At 45.5% G+C, this 20,534-nt stretch overlaps 1 protein-coding gene across 6 annotated transcripts; it reads right to left on the reverse strand.

The window, feature by feature from the left end:
• Nucleotides 1–38: 38 nt before the first annotated feature.
• BSDC1 (BSD domain containing 1) lies at nucleotides 39–11,632 on the reverse strand. Of its 6 annotated transcripts, none has more exons than XM_081921591.1 (12): nucleotides 11,581–11,606; nucleotides 11,021–11,080; nucleotides 9,863–9,923; nucleotides 8,959–9,075; nucleotides 8,548–8,715; nucleotides 8,402–8,456; nucleotides 4,931–5,046; nucleotides 4,320–4,388; nucleotides 3,197–3,278; nucleotides 1,358–1,891; nucleotides 983–1,086; nucleotides 39–168 (listed from the first exon to the last, which is right to left on the reverse strand). In XM_081921591.1, the coding sequence occupies exons 1-12, from the start codon at nucleotides 11,589–11,591 to the stop codon at nucleotides 136–138; spliced, it is 1,410 nt and encodes a 469-aa protein (XP_081777717.1). In that variant the 5' UTR covers nucleotides 11,592–11,606; the 3' UTR covers nucleotides 39–135. The 6 variants fall into 6 exon arrangements, with proteins under 6 accessions (XP_081777717.1, XP_081777716.1, XP_081777721.1 ...); XM_081921590.1 differs by lacking the exon at nucleotides 11,581–11,606 and adding an exon at nucleotides 11,269–11,397; XM_081921595.1 differs by lacking the exon at nucleotides 11,021–11,080 and having other exon boundaries at nucleotides 11,581–11,632.
• Nucleotides 11,633–20,534: the final 8,902 nt, after the last annotated feature.

Here is a 20,534-nt window from a genome sequence, read left to right on the forward strand (position 1 = left end):
GCAGCCAGCCCGGAACACATTTACACAGGAAAAAGGAACCAGTTGCTCTGTGGTTTAATTCACATTGGATGGTGCGGAGGGGGGAAGGGGGTGGGGGAAGATACCAAGATGCACCACGGAAGTGACGGCCCCATGTTATTCCCAGTCTTCCCATTCTTCATCTTCCATCTGCAGTAGGAGAGGGAGGGAGCGCAAGAGGAAAGGTGTTTTAAGGTAGGATGTTACAAAGGGACAAAGAGCAAGCACTGACCGAGGTCACACAATGATTGTGCACAGGATTAGACCAAGAGCTGCCAGCAAATTAAAGCATTTTAAGTTGATTGATCCTTTGACTTGCAAAGAACCAACCAAGCAATCCAGTCTATGTGCTGCTGAAACATTATTAAAACCTGAGACCCGAAGCCATATATCCAGTTGCAATCAAAATTATTCAACCCCCATTGGAAATCAGGTTTATTATCAAAATGTTACAGACTTTCAGCTGTTGGCAACGAGGAAATCAAACAAATACAATTGAAATAGCTCAACCCAACGGATGCTTCAAGTGGTTTCCCCAAATTCAACTAAAATAGATGTGGCCTTGAAGATACAAGTGATTGGATCCCAGTCAGCAGTCTTGCCAGAGAGAGAACTAAAGCATTAAGATAGTCCTCCTCTTCCTCCTCCTCGGTGCCTGCCTGCTCCTCTTCTACAAAAAAGCAGGCGTGGCATTTTTTTCTGAAGCACAAGGACATGCCTGTGTCCAACACAAGTCATGTACATGTTAGTGTCACAAAGGTGTGAGCAACAAAATAAAGAAAAATAAGGTTCTCATTGTCTCTTCTGAAAGCCCTCTTAAGGCTGCAACCCTACAACCCTTTCCTGGGAGTAAACCAGTGACCAAACAACAGCCTTTTTTCAAAAGGCCTTTGTAATATGTTCTGCCACCACCCCAATAACCCCAGGGACAGTCTTCTGGACCTGGCTGCCTACAAGGACTCACCTCCCCAGAGATGTCCACCTTGGAGAGGGCCAACTGCACCTCTTCTTCAGTCATGTCCAGGTCAAAGTCCTTTTCCCAATCCTCACTAATATCTGTGCTAGAGCCTGAAATGAAAGGAACAACAGAGGCATGCCCTGCTCAAGGCTTCTGATGTACCACAAATGCCACAGCAGGAAGTAAATCACTAAACAACAACAAATGCACTCAAGGCTGTGCGGCATCCACACCTCTGTAGCCAGACCAACATAGAAATGGGTGTTGTTCCAGAGCTGTCAAGGGTGAAGAGGTGCTTGCAAATGGGTAACTTTCCACATGCTAATGCACATTTAAAGAGGGCTGAGGTTTGGCTCCCTGAGCACTGTCCAGGCTACCCACCTTTCTTCCCATTGTTGGAGGGAGTGGATTTCCCGCTGTCGGAGTTGAGTTCAAAGAGTCGCAGATCCATTGGCCCGTCCTCTCGCAGAGTCTCTGTCCTGCTCACTGGCTTGGCCTCCGCTTGTTCCTTGGGTTGCTCTGGGGAAGGCTTTGCCTCTGGAGCAGCTGGGGAAGGATGTGCAGGCTCCGCTGGCTTTGCGAGTGAGGTCTGCTCCTCTGCGGTAGCTTCCTGCAGCCTCTGAGAGATGTCCCCTGCCCCAGAGAGCTGGGCTCCAGTCTGTAAGGGCACAGCAGGTGAAGCAGCAGCAGCAGGTGCAGCAGCAGGGTTTGCAACCTGAGTCACCAAAGAGATGCTTTCGCTGCTTTCAGATGGAGTCACCTCTGCCGGGGCAGTGCTCAGCATAGCCCAGCTTTCCACCGATGCCTCTAGGGTCGGAGTGAGCACTGCTGCAGAGGTGGGGGAAGCTGGCTTCACCTCTTGGGGAGATTGCGAGCAGACGTTAGACTGGGAGGAGGATGACCCAAGGAATTCCTCTGTGGTAGAAGAGGTGAAAGAGTGAGGCAAAACGGGTGAGAAAATGTGTCACTGATGACATTCATAAGCAGGGGGAAACAAGCAGGGGGAAATTCTTGCTTTTCCCTCTGACTTGGTAAGGGAAAGACTGATCAGGAAGTTTTCCTTACAGCCTTCTGAATACTATTAATGCCTACAAAGTTTCCCTACAAAGAGAAGGTTTTTCTCCCCTGCCCTTCTCTTTTGTACTTCCTGACGTGTTATTTCTTAGCAATGAGGGTACTACCAAGAAATAAGCCATTTAATTTCCCCCTGCCAGGATGCCTGCGATTTTTTCTCCCTTTCTCCCAAGCTTTAAAAATGTAAAAAAATTGTAACACTGCTAAGCAAAACAGCTCCTAAGATTTTTTTTGTGCAATAAGACAAGCAAAAACTTCATCTGCATTCATTAGTGAAATTTCAGGTGAGGGCCCCATCTTTATATATATGTGTGGCTTATGTTACTCTGTACACCAATAGGGCTACGTTAACCATCAAGGCAGACTAAGCTAGGAATCCCCAAACAGAAACAGTTAGAGGAGGATGGGCAACTTGCCTAGAAAAACCCACTCTTGCACTACAACCCAGAGCAAAACTTTAGGGGGCTAGAGCATGTTTGCAGACTCCATCAGGAAAGAAGCAAACAGTGGCCCTCACCATGTTTAAACAAGCCCAGCTGCTAAGGAGGCAGCCAATATTGCAAATTTCAGCCTAATGAAGACACACCAACTCCAAATCTGTCTCCAAGAAGATTTCAAAATGCTGGTTCTCAACTATGTGGAGGCCTGAATGACCTGGGAACTAGTTACCTGAAGAACTGTCACCTGTCAAATAGATCTGCTCATGTCCTGAATTGATCAGCTGAGGCCTTGCTTCAATTAACTCCACCTTCAGGGGTTAGACAGGTGGCTACCAAAGACAAGACCTTTTCTACCATTGCACCAAAATGATGGAAGGCCCTTTCCCTTTACTATTCTTTTAGGCACCAAGTGAACTCTTCTCTATTGTCCCAATTTCTGGAGATAAAAAGCATGAGTGGTTTAGTCATTGTATTTGTTCTCAAGGCAGATGCTCTTCTGATGTTGATCTGAGTTTTATTTTGTATTTTATCCTTGCATGGTTTTAATTTGGCATGGAAGTTGCCCCAAAAGGTATTAGTGGAAAGATGCATTAGGCATCTTTTCAATAAATAAATTGTGCATAAAGTACAGGAAACTATAAACAAAAGGGCCAGAAGACCCCTTCAGGCATCTTGCCCAGCTGGGAAGCAATTTCTTTTCACTAACCTTCTTCCTCTTCCCAGCCTGGCTCCTCTGAATGAACACTTTGTTCTGCCCGCTGCTTCAAAACCTCTCTCCGGACCTCCTCCTGGGACAGAAAGGAATTCAGATGGCTGTCAGAAGTTGCTCACCTGCTGACCAGGGAGAGGGCACAAGACTACCCCTGCAGGCAGAGTTCAAGAGCTCATACTCCTGGGTGAGAAAAGATTTCTGACAGCTGAACATGGGAAGGAAGGTGGCAAGCAAGAGGAAGAGAGAAAATACTTATAGAGCTAAACCAAAGGGACATGCCCAAGAGTAGGACAGAAGTTTCTGGGGTCAGGCCTCAAGGCAAACCCTCAATCCCCTGGAAGATACTATGGAAAGTCCTCACCTGAGCATCAGAACAGATCAACAGGAACTCCATAGGCCTGAGTGTAAACCCTCATCTGCAGGTTTACCAGTTGGTGTTCATTGCTCATGATTCTGGCAGGCTGACAAGACTTGGGCTAACAAAGGCTTGACTTTAAAATATCTTGGCACAAGCAAAGAGTTTCCTGCTAACAAACAATCCCTCACCATACAAAACAGCCACTCCTTCCACTTCTCCTTAGTTCAAGCTGCACTTTGCATCTAGACTTCCAAGTCATTTGAAATGTGACCACATATGCCACCTTACCACTTGCATGCTTGATTCTTCCAACTGCTCCAGTCTCTTCATAAGGGCATGATTCCTGCAGTCTGAAGCAGCGGCACTCTCTTACCACTTCCCACCCCCCAAACTGAGTAGGCCAGAATCTCAAAGAATTCTACAAGCCTAGGACATTTCCAATGGTTCTGCTGTTCCACAGTGCAACTGAATGCTAAGTGACACACTGTCTGCTTCAGGAAAAAGACAGGAAGGGCTTGGCAAGCAAGCTGCATTAAGGGATGAGGTAGGAGCCACTTTGTGTGCCCACAGGTGCACATGAGAAAGACCTATAAGCATCTTTCCCTGAACTTAGAGCCTCTCTCTGGAAATGTGACTTAGAAGACTGTCCTGGAAATGCACCCTCCTTCAAACACCCTTGTGTTGCCCCTTACTGCATCCTGCAATGAGAAAAACTGACTCTGTCTCAGTCGCTCCCAGAGATAACCTCTACAAACTCACCTGCTCCAGCTGATGGACTTTGTAGAAGTAGCGTTGCCAGAATTCAGAATGGGACACAGCCACTGGCACCTGATGTCAATAGAAGGAAACAGAAGGATGAACAGGGATGCAGTGGATACAGTTGTCTTAAACCAGAATCACATTAGGGGAGTACACACAACCCCCTCATAGGTTCACCCAGGAGAGCAAGGCAGTTGTGGGGTTGCACTCCATAGCCCCATCAACACCAAAAGTGTGAGACAGGCCCTGCATGCATATACAGAGACTCGTCCACACTGGGGGGACTCTGATAAGACAGACTGTATCCTGCTGCATGGCTGAATGTGTGTAGGGAATTATGGGTAGAGAGATTACGTCTGTAAGAGGTAAGAGAAGTAAGCCCTAGATTTTAAGACACTGCTGTTCCCTAGAATCTTCTGATAGGAACCAAATTTTCTGAATTCAAAAGCATTACAGGGATTGCAATGGACATGTTCTGGAGCCCTGTCTCTTCCTTCAGAATAGAGAACAGCACCACCCCACAGATAAATGTGAGCAACTAACTTCTAGAGCAACTGTTTGAAAACAAGACCCAGAAGATCAAGGGAGTAAGCCACACTGCACCACCTTACCATCTTGGAATAGAGAGAGCGGATGGAAGGGCTGTTCACCAGCAACTCCGAGATCTCCCCTTTCTTCTCCTCTAGGTTGAAGTGCAATAGCCAGGCCTCAAATAGCTGAGAGGGTCCTGCAGAGGATGGAAGAAACACCACCATATCACAGCGGAAGTGGTACAATCAGCTTCCATACCTGAGGACTGAAAAGTGACGAATGTAACACCAATTTTTGAAAAGGGATCCTGGAAAATTGCAGTCTGGTTAGCTTAACATCTTTCCCAGGAAGACTGGTGGAAAGTATTATTAAATACTGGAAGGTGGCAACATGAGCATGGGCCTTCCTGTCATGGCTCCCTGTTTCTGGAATGCCCTCTCCAAGGAGGCTTGCCTGGGACCTTCATTACATTATCTTTAGGTGCCAGGTTAAAACATTTCTCTTCAACTAGGCATTTGGCTGATTATCATTCTATTACTTTTTAATGTGTTTGTTGGTTGTATTATGTATTTTGCCTTTTCATTTTGTATCGTGTTATGAACTGCCCTGTGACCTTCAGAGGAAGGGCCGTACACAAACCTAATAAATAATAACAAAATTATGCATGGTGCGCAGAAAGTGGACAGAGAAAGGTTTTTGACCCTCTCTCATAACACTAGAACTCAGGGACCTTCGATGAAGCTGAATGTTAGAAGATTCAGGACAAACAAAAGTACTTTTCCAAAAAGCATATATAAAATTCGCTCCCTCAAGAGGCAGTGATGGCTCTTGGATGGCTTTAAAAGAGGATCACACAAATTCATGGATAAAGCCCACAACAGCTACTAACCAAGATGGCCATGTTCTACCTCTACTGCTGGAGGCAGTATACTTCTGAATACCAGTTACTAGAAAACACTGGAGGGGAGAGTGCTGTTGAACTCAAGTCTGTCTTGCTTGTATGCTTCCTACAGCCATCTGTTTTGTCACTGTGAGAACAAGATGCCGCATCAGATGGGCAACTGGCCTGATCCAGCAGGCTCTTATGTTCTTAAATGGCCAAAGTTTGTTGGACAACAAACCAAAACCAGCACTATACCATGACAGACTGCAGTCCCTCAAGGAGGCAGTGGTGAAAATTACATTAACTTGTTTTTCCTGTAATGTATGCTGTGCTGTGTGTGATTATGACAACGGGATTCCTGCCACACTGCTGCTTGTGAGATAAAGCTACTTTGGCAGTGTAAACAAAGTGACATGGACTTTAAGAGATAAAGCACAGCCTGCTTAACTGTGGAACTATAGCCGTGGATGAGAAGCCTTGATTTCAATAAGTCTGCTATTTGAGAGAGGCTTATAGACAGAGATATATTACAGAGAACTCAAATGGTGGATGGTGGTTGGAAGATTAGACACATTGAAATTCTCAATGTCTGGACACATTGACACATCCACACCTTCCTGGCTTTAGTGGAATATGCTTTCTGAAGACAGTACCTAAGGTTGCCATGACAAAAAGTAAAAGGGGAAGCCCCCCTTTGGCCTCATCCCCATAATATAAGCAGCGCCTCTGCACACGAAAAGTTCCTTTAACTATGTTCATTCGGCCTCAATGCTGTTGAGAGATCATGCCACAAATCTGTTCAATCCTTCTCTTTAAAGCCCTTTACAATATAGGTACCCCATGTTTGGTGACAGTAAATCTCAAGTTAATTATGCCTTGTGTAAAACTGCTGATTCCTTTTACCTTTCCTGAACCTACCACCAAATCAAATTGGGTCATCCCAAATTATAGTGTTATAGAAAGAAGAGGGGTGATTTTCCTAACCATTATCATGTCTTTGCTCTGTCATTCTTTTTTAAATAAAATTAATAGCCACACAGGGAAATTACTCCAGTACAATGACATTGCATCATCAAGATAGTATTCAGCTGGGTGTGTGTGCGTGTGTGTGCGTGTAAATGATACAAGAAAAACAAAGAAATGGTAGGCACGAAGGGGCCTCTTCTCTTCCCAAAGAAACTTGCCTGGCACCTACATCAACATCATATTGGCACCAGTTAAAGACTTGCCTCTTTTCCCAAATATATAATGATTATTTTCCCCCTCTCCTTTTCTTGCTGCTCTGGCCATTTTATTTATATATACATATATATATACATATACATATACATATACATGTATACACACACATATATATTAACACACACACACACATATATATATCAGACACACACACACACATATATATGCATGCTTTGCTGCTATATCTCATCTTCAACACATACTAGGTTACAGTCATACATAAACTAACAGAAAAAATAATAGCATAGGTATAAAACATAAACATATGGTAGAAATAACGTATCTATATTCTTCCAAGATTATTTAAATCCTCTATATCTTAAATTATTAAGTATGAACACTTTCAGTGCTTTGAATCGCCTATATAATTTTGGAATTTGTATTGTATCCTTTATTATTAATCATCTTGAGATTTTTTGGCTAAAACAAGGAACAAATGAAACAACAACAATACATAGATTCAACTAATTTCACAAAATGCCTCCCCACCCTCCACCTGTATGTAGATTTAACATTCCAAGCTGGCATCCCCAAAGCAGGTTTGGCAGGCAGGCATCCACCAGGAGACTTCCCACACATTTGTTTACAGTTTCTGCCCTTTCTTAAGGCACTCTGCAGATGGCAGAGGTTAGGCTATGCCATGGATGTAAAACCTCTGGACTGTGGGCCGATCTTGTCCAACTAGGGGGTTCAAGTTGGCCCTCCAGGGCTGGGGTGATAAGGATATGGGTTAGCTAGCCTCAAAAGCTTCTACACCCCTGCATTACACTGTTCTTAGGCTCAAGTTTCCATGGTTTCTGCCCACACACCTATTTTCCAGGCAGGATCTCAGCCTGCCAGAACTGACTCTTCTGACCTTAAAAGACCAGCATGTGTATGCAGCCACTAATGGCTGGAAAGTGGAGTGCCAAACTATCCTGGTTGCCTCTCCAGGCCAAGAAGGTGGCAGGGTAGCTTCACCCTTGCCAGTCTGGTACAGAAGACTGTGAGGATAGGGGGAGTGGCAGAGGGTGGGGGAAAGCAGCAGGAGAGGGGAGGGGACGGTGCAACTTGGCTTTTCATGAGAAGCAGGTGCCTTGCAACCCTTCCTCATTATTTGCAAAAAGTCCCACTTGCCAGAGGCCACCCGTGGCTGAGCAGGAATTCTGAGAATAGCCTCCCATGATGAACCAAAACACTTCCATCATGCACCAATCCCCAACCTGTCACCCTACCTCCTTTGGACCTTTCTTCTGCAGCACCCAAACCGAGAAGTTACTTTTTCTTTTAGTAAGGCCTGCATTTCAAAATCTGGGCCATCCCATCAGGTTTTGCTTTATGAAAGCAAACAGCATGTTGTGGACTTCAGTCACCCTCCAGGTCGATAGTTCACCCAAACACTTCCCTGACTGTGCGGTTTTTCAGTCTAAATCAGCCCCCAACTTACCATCAGGTTCATTGCAATAGGTGGCTGGGTCAGACTGAAGGCTGTACAGCCGAGCCTGAAAGAGGACAGACAGGGAGAAGCATATGAGCACAAGACATTAATGGCGGGGACAGAAGCCACTTTTTGGGGGTAGAGGCTGGAGGCACCTTGGCACTGTCGTATAACTCTGTTGTTCCAGAAGGGGTCGCCATCAGGGTTATGACGTCACAGTCAATGGTCATATCTGGTGAAGGTGCAAATGTGTCGGAGATAACACCCAGGAAGTTAGAGAGCCCTTTTCTCACTTTCTCTGTCGCACCCGAGGAACTTTCCGTCTTCACAAAAACAAAGAAATTCACAATGAAAATTAATCTAAAGCAGAGGAACCAGAGTGGGCAGTATCCCACAAAGCCTAGCATTGCTATGGGCTTGATACACCAAATCAACAAAGAGAATAATGAAAAAAGTTGTGGGGAGAGGGATATGGCAAACAGAAATGAAAACCTGCCAGCCCTCCCCAATGACATGCATTCCTGCCCCTGCCTCTCCCTCCATTTTAGTTTCCGATGCCCACTCACAGCCAGCTTCTCCTTGACCACACTGGCAGTGGCAGCAATGGTGCAGGCTGTGTCATGCTGGACCACTTGCGTGAACTCGGTCAGGTCACGTTTCATGAACTCCAAGGCCTCTGTGGACTGCAACAGAGTGAGAGGAGAATGTACTTATTGTTGGGTATACTGTGGCTGAATTTCCAAAGAGTGTGGTAGTTAGCCTGGGTTGGGGGTTAACAATCAAAGAACACCAAGTGTTTATCAATCTAAGAGTGCGGCCATCAGGAGGAGAAAACAGAATTCATACATCCAAAACAATAAGCACCGGACAGCTTTTGTTCCGATCACCTCACGTGGCTTCAGCAGCAAGTTCACAACTGATCCCAAAACAAGCATTTTTAATTCCAATAACAGATACATGAAACGTGACTGTGAGATGTGAATGCTACTCCAATGAACCAAAGTATTACCCTGGCAGATCAGGCCAAGGTGGGTCCATCTAGTTCAGCCTTCCCCAACCTGGGGTCCTCCAGCTGCTTTTAACTACAACTCCCATCATCCTCAAGATCCTACAGCCATGCTGTGTGGGACTGAGCTGTAGTCCAAAACAGTTGGATAATACCAGGTTGGGGAAGGCAGGACTAGTTCAGTATTTCATTTCCCACAGCTAGCGAGCAGGTGCTTGAGAACGGCTCATAAGCTGGGGCCTTTCCTTGGCACCTAATACTAAGTAGTATAATAAGCAAAGAGGTTTTTCTTACAAAGGGAGTCATCAGTCATTAATTCAGAAGTAGCCAACTTGATGCCCCCAGACCATGATGGACTCCCACCAGCCTCAGGCAGCATGGCCAAATATCAGAGTTTGAGCTGTGTCTTTTTGACATCCTTTCTCTCCCTAGTTTACCAGTGGATAAAAAGCAGACCCACCTACCTTATCTTTGACTGTCTGAAGGCTTTGCTGTAGCCAGCTCCTCCACCAGCCTCCATCTTCCCTATTACAGGACAAACATATGAAGCTGAAATTGGGAATTTTACATAATAAACTCAAGACAAAGAATGCAGAACAGTCAGCTACTGCAGCAAATCCTACAATGGCAGCCTTTATTTCTATGAAATGTTAACAGAATCTTTTTCCAACCCCAATTCAGGACCTTCCTTTTCAGGAGCCAATGCAGAAACACCTTAAAATCAGTATGGTACTACACTTGTGTCCTTGGCTTGGCCTCCTCCTGCCACAAGTAGAATAATTATTTAAATTCTTAGGCACACGTTCCAAAGATTTCAAAACTTGTGCGACACTTTCAAGCACTACTGCAAACCAAGGCTCCCATTTTTCTCATGAATTGTTACACATTATCTTCTTCCTTCTCTCTCTTTTGCCCTTTCTCAACATTACCTCCCAAAAGAACCAATTACAACCAAGATAGAAAGCACTTTAACAACTTAGCAGGTATTTAAATACTTATTTAAGTTTAAGGGAATATTATTGAACTCCTACAACATGATGTGAACGATGCAAAAAATGTAATGCGAACATAAGCCTCCTACAGAATTTACTAGAAACTTATGAAAAAAGGGTATGAACAAAATAATCACTCAGGCTTTTACAGCACACAGCCTCAAAGACATACAAGTGAATTAAAGGCTCCTGTGCCACCTGTTTAAATCATATAATTTAGTTTGGGGAGTAGTGAAAGAATGTGGATTTACTGGTTCCCTCCTCCCACACACAGTTTTTCTAGTTTGCCACAATTAATACATCATCATGGAACACACTATAACCACAATCATATTCTAGTGCTACTTTAGAGTTCTGTATATAAATGACTATACAAGTGGTCTAGGAGCAGGGCTTGGCCAAGCAACCTTTGATTCAAAGCCTTCCTCAAACCATTAAACCCCTGCATAGCAATCAACTGCACTTCAATCTGAATGCCCCCACCATCTGTCACACTAAGGTACTACCTTACAAGGCAGCTCAACTCAACAGATGCACATGGCAAGAAAGGTAAAGCGAGTCAGTGATGAATAATCTCATATATTAACAACAGACCTACAAAATGGGTCAGACTGCAACACAGTGGCTTACCCAAGGCTGCCAGAGAGTCTGAACCCAAGTCCCACACATCCAAACACATCATTTGAGGTGCTGTAACAAAGCAGATGTTTTTCAGGACCCTCTTTTCCAGTTGTCCCCAGATATGCCCACTTTGACAATTCTGAGGCCTCACCGCACTATTAGCCCCGAATTCCTAGATCTCTTCCCAAAACAGCCAACGCTGCCCTACCCCCAAGCAATCCTAAACTGCCCCCCCATACCATACAGTACAATCCTACCTTTCTCCTCCGCAACCTGATCCCCTGAAAAACCCACACTTCATCTTCTGGCTTCGCGACCACCGCCAGGGCTGCCTCTACAAAACAAGAGTGCCCAGACTCAAGAGGGAGGGGGCGGGGCTAAGAACACTAACTCAGGGCCAAAGGAACGCACTCTAGGCATTACCAGCGGTACTCTTTCCTGCCTAATCAGTCCAGGGGTCCCGAGGCGGAGCTCTGGCACAACCTCCCGCCCCTCCTCCTCATTCGCCCCCAGGTCTCCCCCACCCCAGTCGCAAAGGCACCACTCCCAGCGATACCAGTTACGCTCACCCTTCCGCCATCTTGGCCGTCTGACGTCACCAATATTTACTGACCTTTGACACCCAGCAGAAGCCCCGCCCTTTTGACGCAGCAACCGCCACTACTTCCGGGGGATCCCCCACTTTCTCTCAAACGGGCTGTCACAACTTCAGTGTTACCATAGAAACACTTCCCGCTTCCACGATATAGAGCTCTGGGTAGAGTGGCTTCCCTAAGGTTACACATCGAAGTAGAAAAGCCTTTTGGCGATGCCGTTGTTTTCGCATTATGCTCCTCACACGGGCGGCTGTCAAAAGGAACCCGGAAGTGAGGGCTGGAGTGGGGAGCGTCTTCTCTCACTCTCTTTTTAATCTGTATGCTTCTCCTTGGTTTGGTCGGCCTCTGTGGATACGGCAACCGCCGAGGGCCAAAAATGTTCGCGCGAAGCACGTTCAGCGTTTTCCTCCTTTCTCTCTGCAGCATCGAGGCGGAGCCGGGAGAAAGGTCCTCCCCTTTCCCCTCCCTGGATCTTACGAAGGAAATTCCGTAGCCCCGTTGAAGTTAGCATTCTGCAATCACCCGCAGCTCTTACACTTACCGGTATTTCACAATAACGCATTTAATATATAATCTAATAGATACATATGTATGTATGCATGCATGCATATGTATCATTTGCATTTTAAAACTCTCATCCCTCCTCACCCGATCTCAACATGTTTGTTGGCATCCGTCTGTCCCGAGAGACCATGGAGCATTCCTCCAGGGGTGAAGTCAAACCGCTGCGTAGGCAGCACCAAAGTGACTCTCCTGGGGCGCAAGCCTGGGCAGTGGGCATGGAAAGACTATTGCAGTGGTTACCAACTGTTGGTCCGTGGACCCCAGAGGGTCCACGTAACCCACACAGGGGGTCCGTGGCACCATTTATACAACAAAAACTAACACAAAGATATCAAAAAAATAATAACGAAAAATAGGAAGTCCAAAAGTACTCCCTAAAGTAGGCTTTTGAAAAACAGGGGGACTGCAGTACTTAGCTAATTGGGAACCACAGCTCTAGTGGTATCATAGGCGCTGGGTGCGGGGGGCCCTGGGTGTTCCAACCCCCACAACATTCCCTATGGAGGGGTGGGCACCCACCATTTTTTGTGCCAGGGGCGCGGAGGAAGCCTGCTGCACCCAGCCCCGCCGGGCCCAGGAAGCGCGGCACTGTCCAGGTGAGGAGAGGGGCAGCAACGCTGCATCATTGATATCAACAGGATAACTTCAATCTTTACCACTAACTTCAGAAGAGCCTGTTACCGGAAAAATCCGAGGGCTCCCTTGGACAAAACAAAGACACCAACCAGGATAACTTGGAGCAAAACAGCAGCCTGTAGGCTTGGCCTTTATTGAACTGTTGCAACAGGGTGTTCCCCTCACTTGCAAGAGAGAGGAAAGACACGGTCTTATAAAAACTTTTGGAATTCCCATCCTGTAAGTCAAGCCCACCCCCAGAAACATCATGCATACATTACAGAAAGGAGGGGTTGAGGGAGGAGTTGTGGTGGTAACCTCATGCATACATTACAGAAGGGAGGGGTTGAGGGAGGGGTGGTGGTGGTAACCTGAGTGTCCTGTCACCTGGCTGGTTCCCTTCTCTCCCCCTCCCCATGATTCACTTCCAGGAGACAAAGGGGAGTTGGCAGTTTCCTGCCCCCAGAGGGAAGATCTGATCATTGTCCTTTGTTTCAGTCCATGCTGAATCCACTCCCATATGCAAGTTCTTTGTGATCTTGATTGTCTTCTGTCTAGGACCATAAAAGGTAAAGGTAAAGGTACCCCTGCCCGTACGGGCCAGTCTTGACAGACTCTGGGGTTGTGCGCCCATCTCACTTAAGAGGCCAGGGGCCAGCGCTGTCCGGAGACACTTCCGGGTCACGTGGCCAGCGTGACATCGCTGCTCTGGCGAGCCAGAGCCGCACACGGAAACGCCGTTTACCTTCCCGCTGGTAAGCGGTCCCTATTTATCTACTTGCACCCGGAGGTGCTTTCGAACTGCTAGGTTGGCAGGCGCTGGGACCGAGCAGCGGGAGCGCACCCCGCCGCAGGGATTCGAACCGCCGACCTTTCGATTGGCAAGTCCTAGGCGCTGAGGCTTTAACCCACAGCGCCACCTGCGTCCCGACTAGGACCATAGGGGTTGGCATAGCAACTGGGCAGGGCTCCTGTGGATGTGCTGGGATGGTGAAGGGATTATGGCTGCCCTGTATCAAACCTTCCCCATTTTGTAGTCCTTCCTTCATGGCGTACAATAAAAGTGGAACAGTGCAAATCCGATGCATGGTTGATTTTCTATGAATTTATAACAGAAGTGTAGCGTATGTAGTGTGTGAGTGTGAGTGTCTGTGAAGTTTGTACAAACTGGATGATGGGGGGTTTCCTGCTACAAGCCCAACACACTTTAATAGACTATACGGTGGACCAAGGTTGTAGGGGAACTTTTCTATCCGAGAAACTTAGAAGAACAATTTTGTGTGTGTCATATCAGAAGTAAATCCCACTCTGTTCAATGGGACTTAGGGGTAAATACGCATAGGGTTGTGACTGTGCTGACTGGGGCTGGTAGGCACTGCAGTTTAAAACATCTGGAAGGCACCAGGGTGGCGAAGGCAGTGTAATAGGGTGACCTTTCCATTCTATCAAGCACACAGATTAGGTGGGAAGCTGATGAAACGCTTTCCTGAGTATCTTAAAGAGAAACAAGTGCAAGGTCATATAAAAATAATAATCTAGGACCAAATGCACCAGCACCTCAAGGCTCCTGCTTATTCTCCCCACCATTTATATACAAATAAAACCAGAGGGCTTTTGTTAATGAAGGACACTCCTATTATATGCTATATAAACAAAAAGAGCTAGTGCCCTTCATTTGCTTTGAGCTTCAATCAGCCCCAGTCAGCACAGCTGTATTGTGCTGGTGCTATGGGATCTGTTGGGAATTGTAGTTCAAAGCACCTGAAGGGCATCAGTTTTGGGAAGGCTGCCATAGTAGCTAAGAAACTCAAGTTTCCAGATAATTTCACCTGAACTCCTCTTGTCCAGCTATAATCATTAGCTTTATATTGCCATCTGTGCACATGACACTTTACAAAGAATAGATCCTTGGCCTGAAAACTACACAAGAGAGACGGCACTGAAAGGGGAGGCAACTAGGCCTAAACTGTTTATCTCATTTTAATCCTATCCTTCCTCCAAGGAGTGCTTGCCATCCCCAGGGAGACTTACCTGGCACATTGGTTGTTATCTTACATACCACATAAACCCTATCTTATTCACTCAGGTCTTTGGTGGGTAATTTTAATTACTGGTTGTGGGTCACCACCACCATCATTTAAAAAATATTTTTAACTGCCACCCTAGGGAGTTCTTGCTTCTCTTGTTAGTTGCACAACTAACTAAAGACTAATTTGTTTTGAGACAATTTTTAGTAGTAAGCAACAAATAATAATAGTAATAATTGTACATAATGGCAAATTGTTCTTATTTGTAGAAGAAAGGCAGTACACAATTTGTTGAAAAGAAATAAATACATTTAAGCCATTTAGTCTTTAGTGTGTGTTGAAATTTAGCCTACGCCTATCTTAGCAAGGCCACTCTTCTGCTCCTATATAGCTTGTGCTATTTATAGAGTAGGATGGATATTCCTTTTTTTTTCTCTTTCTTTCTCATCTATCTATTCCTCCGCTCCCTTGCTCCACAGGGAATTTCCAGAGGAAATACGCTTGGCTGATAAAGCAGCCAGTGAATTCATGCCATCTGCTTTCAATCAGTGACTCTCTGAGAGTCGGCTTCACACAAGTTGGTGGGTCCAGTTATTCTAGCATGAGGCTACCATATACATACCTATATTTCATAAAGAATGCTTAATGCACTACACACACATATATGTACTAGCTCGGAGTAGATTTGGAGCTGTAGGGGGTGTAGATTGTAGACTGGGGAAATGCTGAGTACCACCTAGTCTGCAAACTAGGGGTTGTGCCTGTGATGCTGTTGCTTGTACTGTATCCTGAGAAAATTCCTTTCATTCAGAGTGTAGGCTTCTGTTATTTTACATCTCCATAGATCCCGATCACAAAACATAAATTTGTAGTAGCACATCTCTTTGTTTAAAGCACCCCTCTCCCTGGCCACAAATTATCCCTTCCTCCTCTCCCTCCCTCCATTTGGAGTCTTTCTGGGGCAACTGCCAAGAAACGCAGCAAGCCCAGGTGGGATCCAAGGGGTAGAGGACACAAAGGGGCTTTTGTCTGCCTTCTTCCAGCTGCTACCTTTGACAGTTGTTTTGCAGCTGCCCTCACTTTAGATTATTTATTTACTTAACTACATTTGTAGAACCAAATTTGTATAAGCTCACAACATAAAATGTTCACATACAATAAAAATAACAAAATCAATCAAGTTTCTGCCTACAAAATTCCAGCAGAAAGCATAAAACCAGGTGTCTGAAAAATCACACATGCACAAAACCAAAGCCAATTTTTTTTTTATAAAAAAAACAACCCTAGGGGAATTTTAAAAAAGTCTTCACCTGACACCAGAATGTAACCACAAATAAGCCCCCCTTTTCCCTTGTGTGCCATGTTTTTCTTTTCTAGATTATAAACCTGTAGGCTAGGGATTGCCTGTTTTGGTAGTATGTAAACCTCTCTGGGAGCCTTTTTGGCTGAAAAGCAGGGTACAGATGCTCTAAATAAAGAATATATGACAGGGGTTTAGAGGAGTCAAAACATTTCACATATGTACAGTGACAGGCTGATGGGAGTTGCAGCCCAAAACATCTGAAGAACACCAGGTGTCATGAACTGGCAGGACAATGAGGAGAGAGGACAACACAGCAAGATGTGTAGCCGTGACTGGTACACACCGGGGCAAGCTGGGGGTGGAGAAGGAGAGGATGGGGGGCATAGAAAGTACTAAAGGGCAACAGAGGATGGCGAGGGGATGGGGGTCAGTACACAGGAACCAGAGGAGCAGGACTTGTCCCCAGAGCCAGAGGGGCCCCTGTGTCCATGAACACAGCAGGCTTGGAGGCATAGGAAGCAGCGGGGGGTAGCTGGCCAGGTAGAGGCTTGTTAGCTCTGGAAGGAGGTATGTGAGTCCTCAACTGGAGTAAGCTCAGGAAAGGTAGGGTCACATGCTTTGTTAAACCCAGATCCTGCAGTCAACATTCATGGTATAAAAATGAAGTAGGAGGTGAGGAGGTCTGCTCAGCTTCCCACATTAATGGACCTTGGTTTGGATGTTCTAGGAGCTCTACAGGACTACTTTGGGGGACTGTATGTACCGGTGGAGACTTGCTGCCAGGTGCGCTAGGGGTTCAGGACACCAGGAGGGCAAAGACTGTGTTAGAGCCTTCATACTGTTAAGGCATCACATTTTCTCAATCAACAGAAAGCAAAATTAAAACATGTTTCCCATGCAATGCTCTCTCTTATGGCCAAGATGCTTCTGTAATGTTTACTCACAAGTGAATTCCATTCAGCAAAGATCCTTTGGAATGTCAACTGAAAGTGTCCACCTAGCATGTTATGCCCAATATCAGTTTGTTCCCAACCTAGGGGGTGTGTTCTATTCACAATACAACAGTTGTTTAAAATTATTTCAAGAAACTGCATTATGAGCCCCTTGTGGTCCATGCACATCAGCTGGAAAAGTGGAATAGGCCCCACCCATGCTGCTGATGCACCCAGTGGCCCTCCACACTGGTGCCATTCCATCAGTGTACATATGTACACTAAAGGTATGTGTGTAGAGATCCTCCATGCAAGGGGAGGAGGATGGCCTTGTTTGGGCCTTGTTTTGGAACTCTTCAAGTTGTTGCCCTAGAAGTGAATACAAAACTAAGCTAGATAGATCAGTGATGTGACTGAGTATCGATACAGGTCTTGGGTCTGATCCGGCAGGGCTCTTCTTAGGCATAGAAGTTTATTAAATAAATATGGACCATAAAGAAGGCTGATCGCTGAAAAATTTATGCTTTTGAATTATGGTGCTGGAGGAGACTCTTGAGAGTCCCATGGACTGCAAGAAGATCAAATCTATCCATTCTTCAGCAAATCAGCCCTGAGTCCTCACTGGAAGAACAGATCCTAAAGCTGAGGCTCCAATACTTTGGCCACCTCATGAGAAGAGAAGACTCCCTGGAAAAGACCCTGATGTTGGGAAAGATTGAGGGCACAAGGAAAAGGGGATGACAGAGGACGAGATGGTTGGACAGTGTTCTTGAAGCTACCAACCTGAGTTTGACCAAGCTGCGGGAGGCAGTGGAAGACAGGAGTGCCTGGCGTGCTCTGGTCCATGGGGTCACGAAGAGTCAGACATGACTAAACAGGTATATTTATCTCTTAATTTGGCTTTGTTCAAATATTTTATCAGCCTTGAAGCTTGCTATAGGGAAGGGTCATAACTCAGCAGTAAGTACATTCTTCTTATTCAGAAGGCCACATGTTCAACCCCTTGGCTGCCAATTAGCCACTGGGCAACATTCAAGGTGCTGGTGGTAGTGGTATACAAAGCCCTATACAACCTGGGACCAGGTTACCTAAAATATTATCACCTTTCTTGAATACCTTACCAACTATTGTACTTGCCATAGCTGTCAACCTTCCCTTTTTTTTTGTGGGAAATTCCCTTATTCCAGCGCTGTTTCCCGCTGCTTCCCTCTGCTATCCCGGATTGTTAGATATCCTGTAGACTGTCCCCAGGACAGGTGAGGCTGCTGATCCCTTATTTTCAAATCTGAAAGTTGACAGCTATGGTACTTGCAGGAGAGGGCATCCTACTGATATCACCTCAGCAAAGGCTCATTTTGTGTGATGTCAGAATTGGACTTCTAGTGTGGTGGCACCTCCTACCCTTTGGAACTTAATTCCATTACATATCAGATGGGCCCCATCTCTACTGTCTTGTTGGAATCTGTTGAAGACTTGCTTCTGTGATGGACAGGCCCTGGGTCTGCCTCCAGGTGACCCAGAGACCAGTGGGAGCTGGTAGGACCATCACTCAATCTGAACAGAGAGTGGGGAGTTTAAGTGAGGTGCCAGTTTAACCATCAGGTAGGAGAGAGGGACTATATGTGAGGATAGACAGTGACTGTCAGTGTGGGCAGTTGGGGTTTGGACTATCTGAGTTCGGTTAACTGGGCAACCCACTTTTGATTCCTTCAGGGAATATTACATCCTAGAAGAGGCTGAGCAGATGGGAAAAGCCTACCGTGCCCAGTGCATTTTTTTTCCAAAAAACTGTTTAGGGATACTCTCATTTTCCTACTCATATTGAAATACTGCCTCTCAGTGAGGCCAAACTTAGATTCACAAAATGTTATGGGTATGCGTACCCGTGTCCCCCCAGAAAAAAAAGCACTGACCTTGCCACTTGTTCTGATTCAGCAATAAACCATGGAAAGCATATGGGGAAAACAGAGGTGTGGGTGACTTGATGATCTCTGGTGTTTTGTGCCTAATTTGTGAAACCATCAAGCTCGAAATCTAGAGAGAGTGTAATTAAATAAACATTTCAGTTTTATTCCAGAAGTGCCTCCTCATCCTTTGAACCTCTGAGGATTGAGTGGACACTGGGCAGAAGTACAATACTTAGCTGCTGTTTGATCATAAACGCTACGACAAATAGCTATTCGAGACCTCTTATGCATTAATAACAGGAAGTTTTTATCTATTAACTCAGAAAATTGGAAATTGGTCATGTTGCCCTGCTCTTATCTTCAGTGGGGGTCTCTTTCAACAACCCTTCTGAGTGGAGATGATTATTTCAGCCAGTATCCATACTGGATTTGAAATTGTTTTTATATTTGTAATTCTTTTAATATTACTCTTGGGGTTGGTCCAGAGGGTGCAACTGGTGCAGAATGTGGCGGCTAGGTTGCTTGTAGTGGGGAAACTACCACCAACATATAGCAGCACCCTGCTTCTGGGATTTGCACTTGCTGCCAGTCTGTTACCAAACAAAGTTCAAACTGGGATACTAACATTTAAGTCCCCACATAGCTGAGAACCAGGTTACTTGAGAGGTTGCCTATTTTGCATCCAACAGGCCACCATGGTCTGCAGGAGAGTTTAACCTGCATGTTCCAAAAAACTTGGAAGCCCCTTCCACAGAAACTCGGAACAGGGCTTTTGTGTGGTTGACTCTTTTGTGGAAGAGCATACCTGTCCAGTTCTGCCAAGCACCCACTATCTGCACTTTCCAGAAACAACTGAAGGCATTTTTGTTCCGATGGCCATTCCCTAGCTGGATAAATGTACTACAAGTCTTGTTTTAAATGTATTTGTTGTTCTTGTGCTTTTAAATATCTTATGTGTAAACTCACCTCGAGACGACAGTTTAGAAGGTGATTAATTTATTACTCATTATAATGTAAATGATTTTAACTATTTTTGTACATGCAGTTGTTTTAACTGTTTTACAGCTTTTTATTATGGTATTGTGAAATTTCTCCAAGATGCTTTAAAGGAAGTAATTTGTGATAGAAATAATATGATAGCTGCATTAGTATGTAATGAGAGTGTCTATTAACGAACTATAAAGGAATTTATTCTGGCTTGCTGGGTAGACTTCCATCCTCCCTGTAAGACCCCTTTGGCCCTATTAAGAAAAGCAGAGTGGCCTCAGTTGTCCCCGATCTGAGGCTATGTGCATTATTTTGCTAGGAGCTTAGAGGTTCACGATTATGGAGATATAATAACCAGAGCAAGCAAGCAAACCTTTAAAACAATACACAGAAATATTTCCTTCCCATTGACACTAACCCACCCCGCGCCCGCTTTATCACAGCGCCTCAAGATGAGAGAACTACAATCCCCATCAGGCCATAGGCACGGCGCATGCTCTGTGGGAGGGGAAGGGTAGGGGGCGATGAAACCGCCGCACAGGCGCAGCTGAACTTGCTGGGCTAGCTCCGCCTTCTTTCGCTTGCGGCTGAA

Source organism: Podarcis melisellensis (assembly GCF_964234715.1).
Source record: "Podarcis melisellensis genome assembly, chromosome: 8".
NCBI classification, from domain to species: domain Eukaryota; kingdom Metazoa; phylum Chordata; class Lepidosauria; order Squamata; family Lacertidae; genus Podarcis; species Podarcis melisellensis.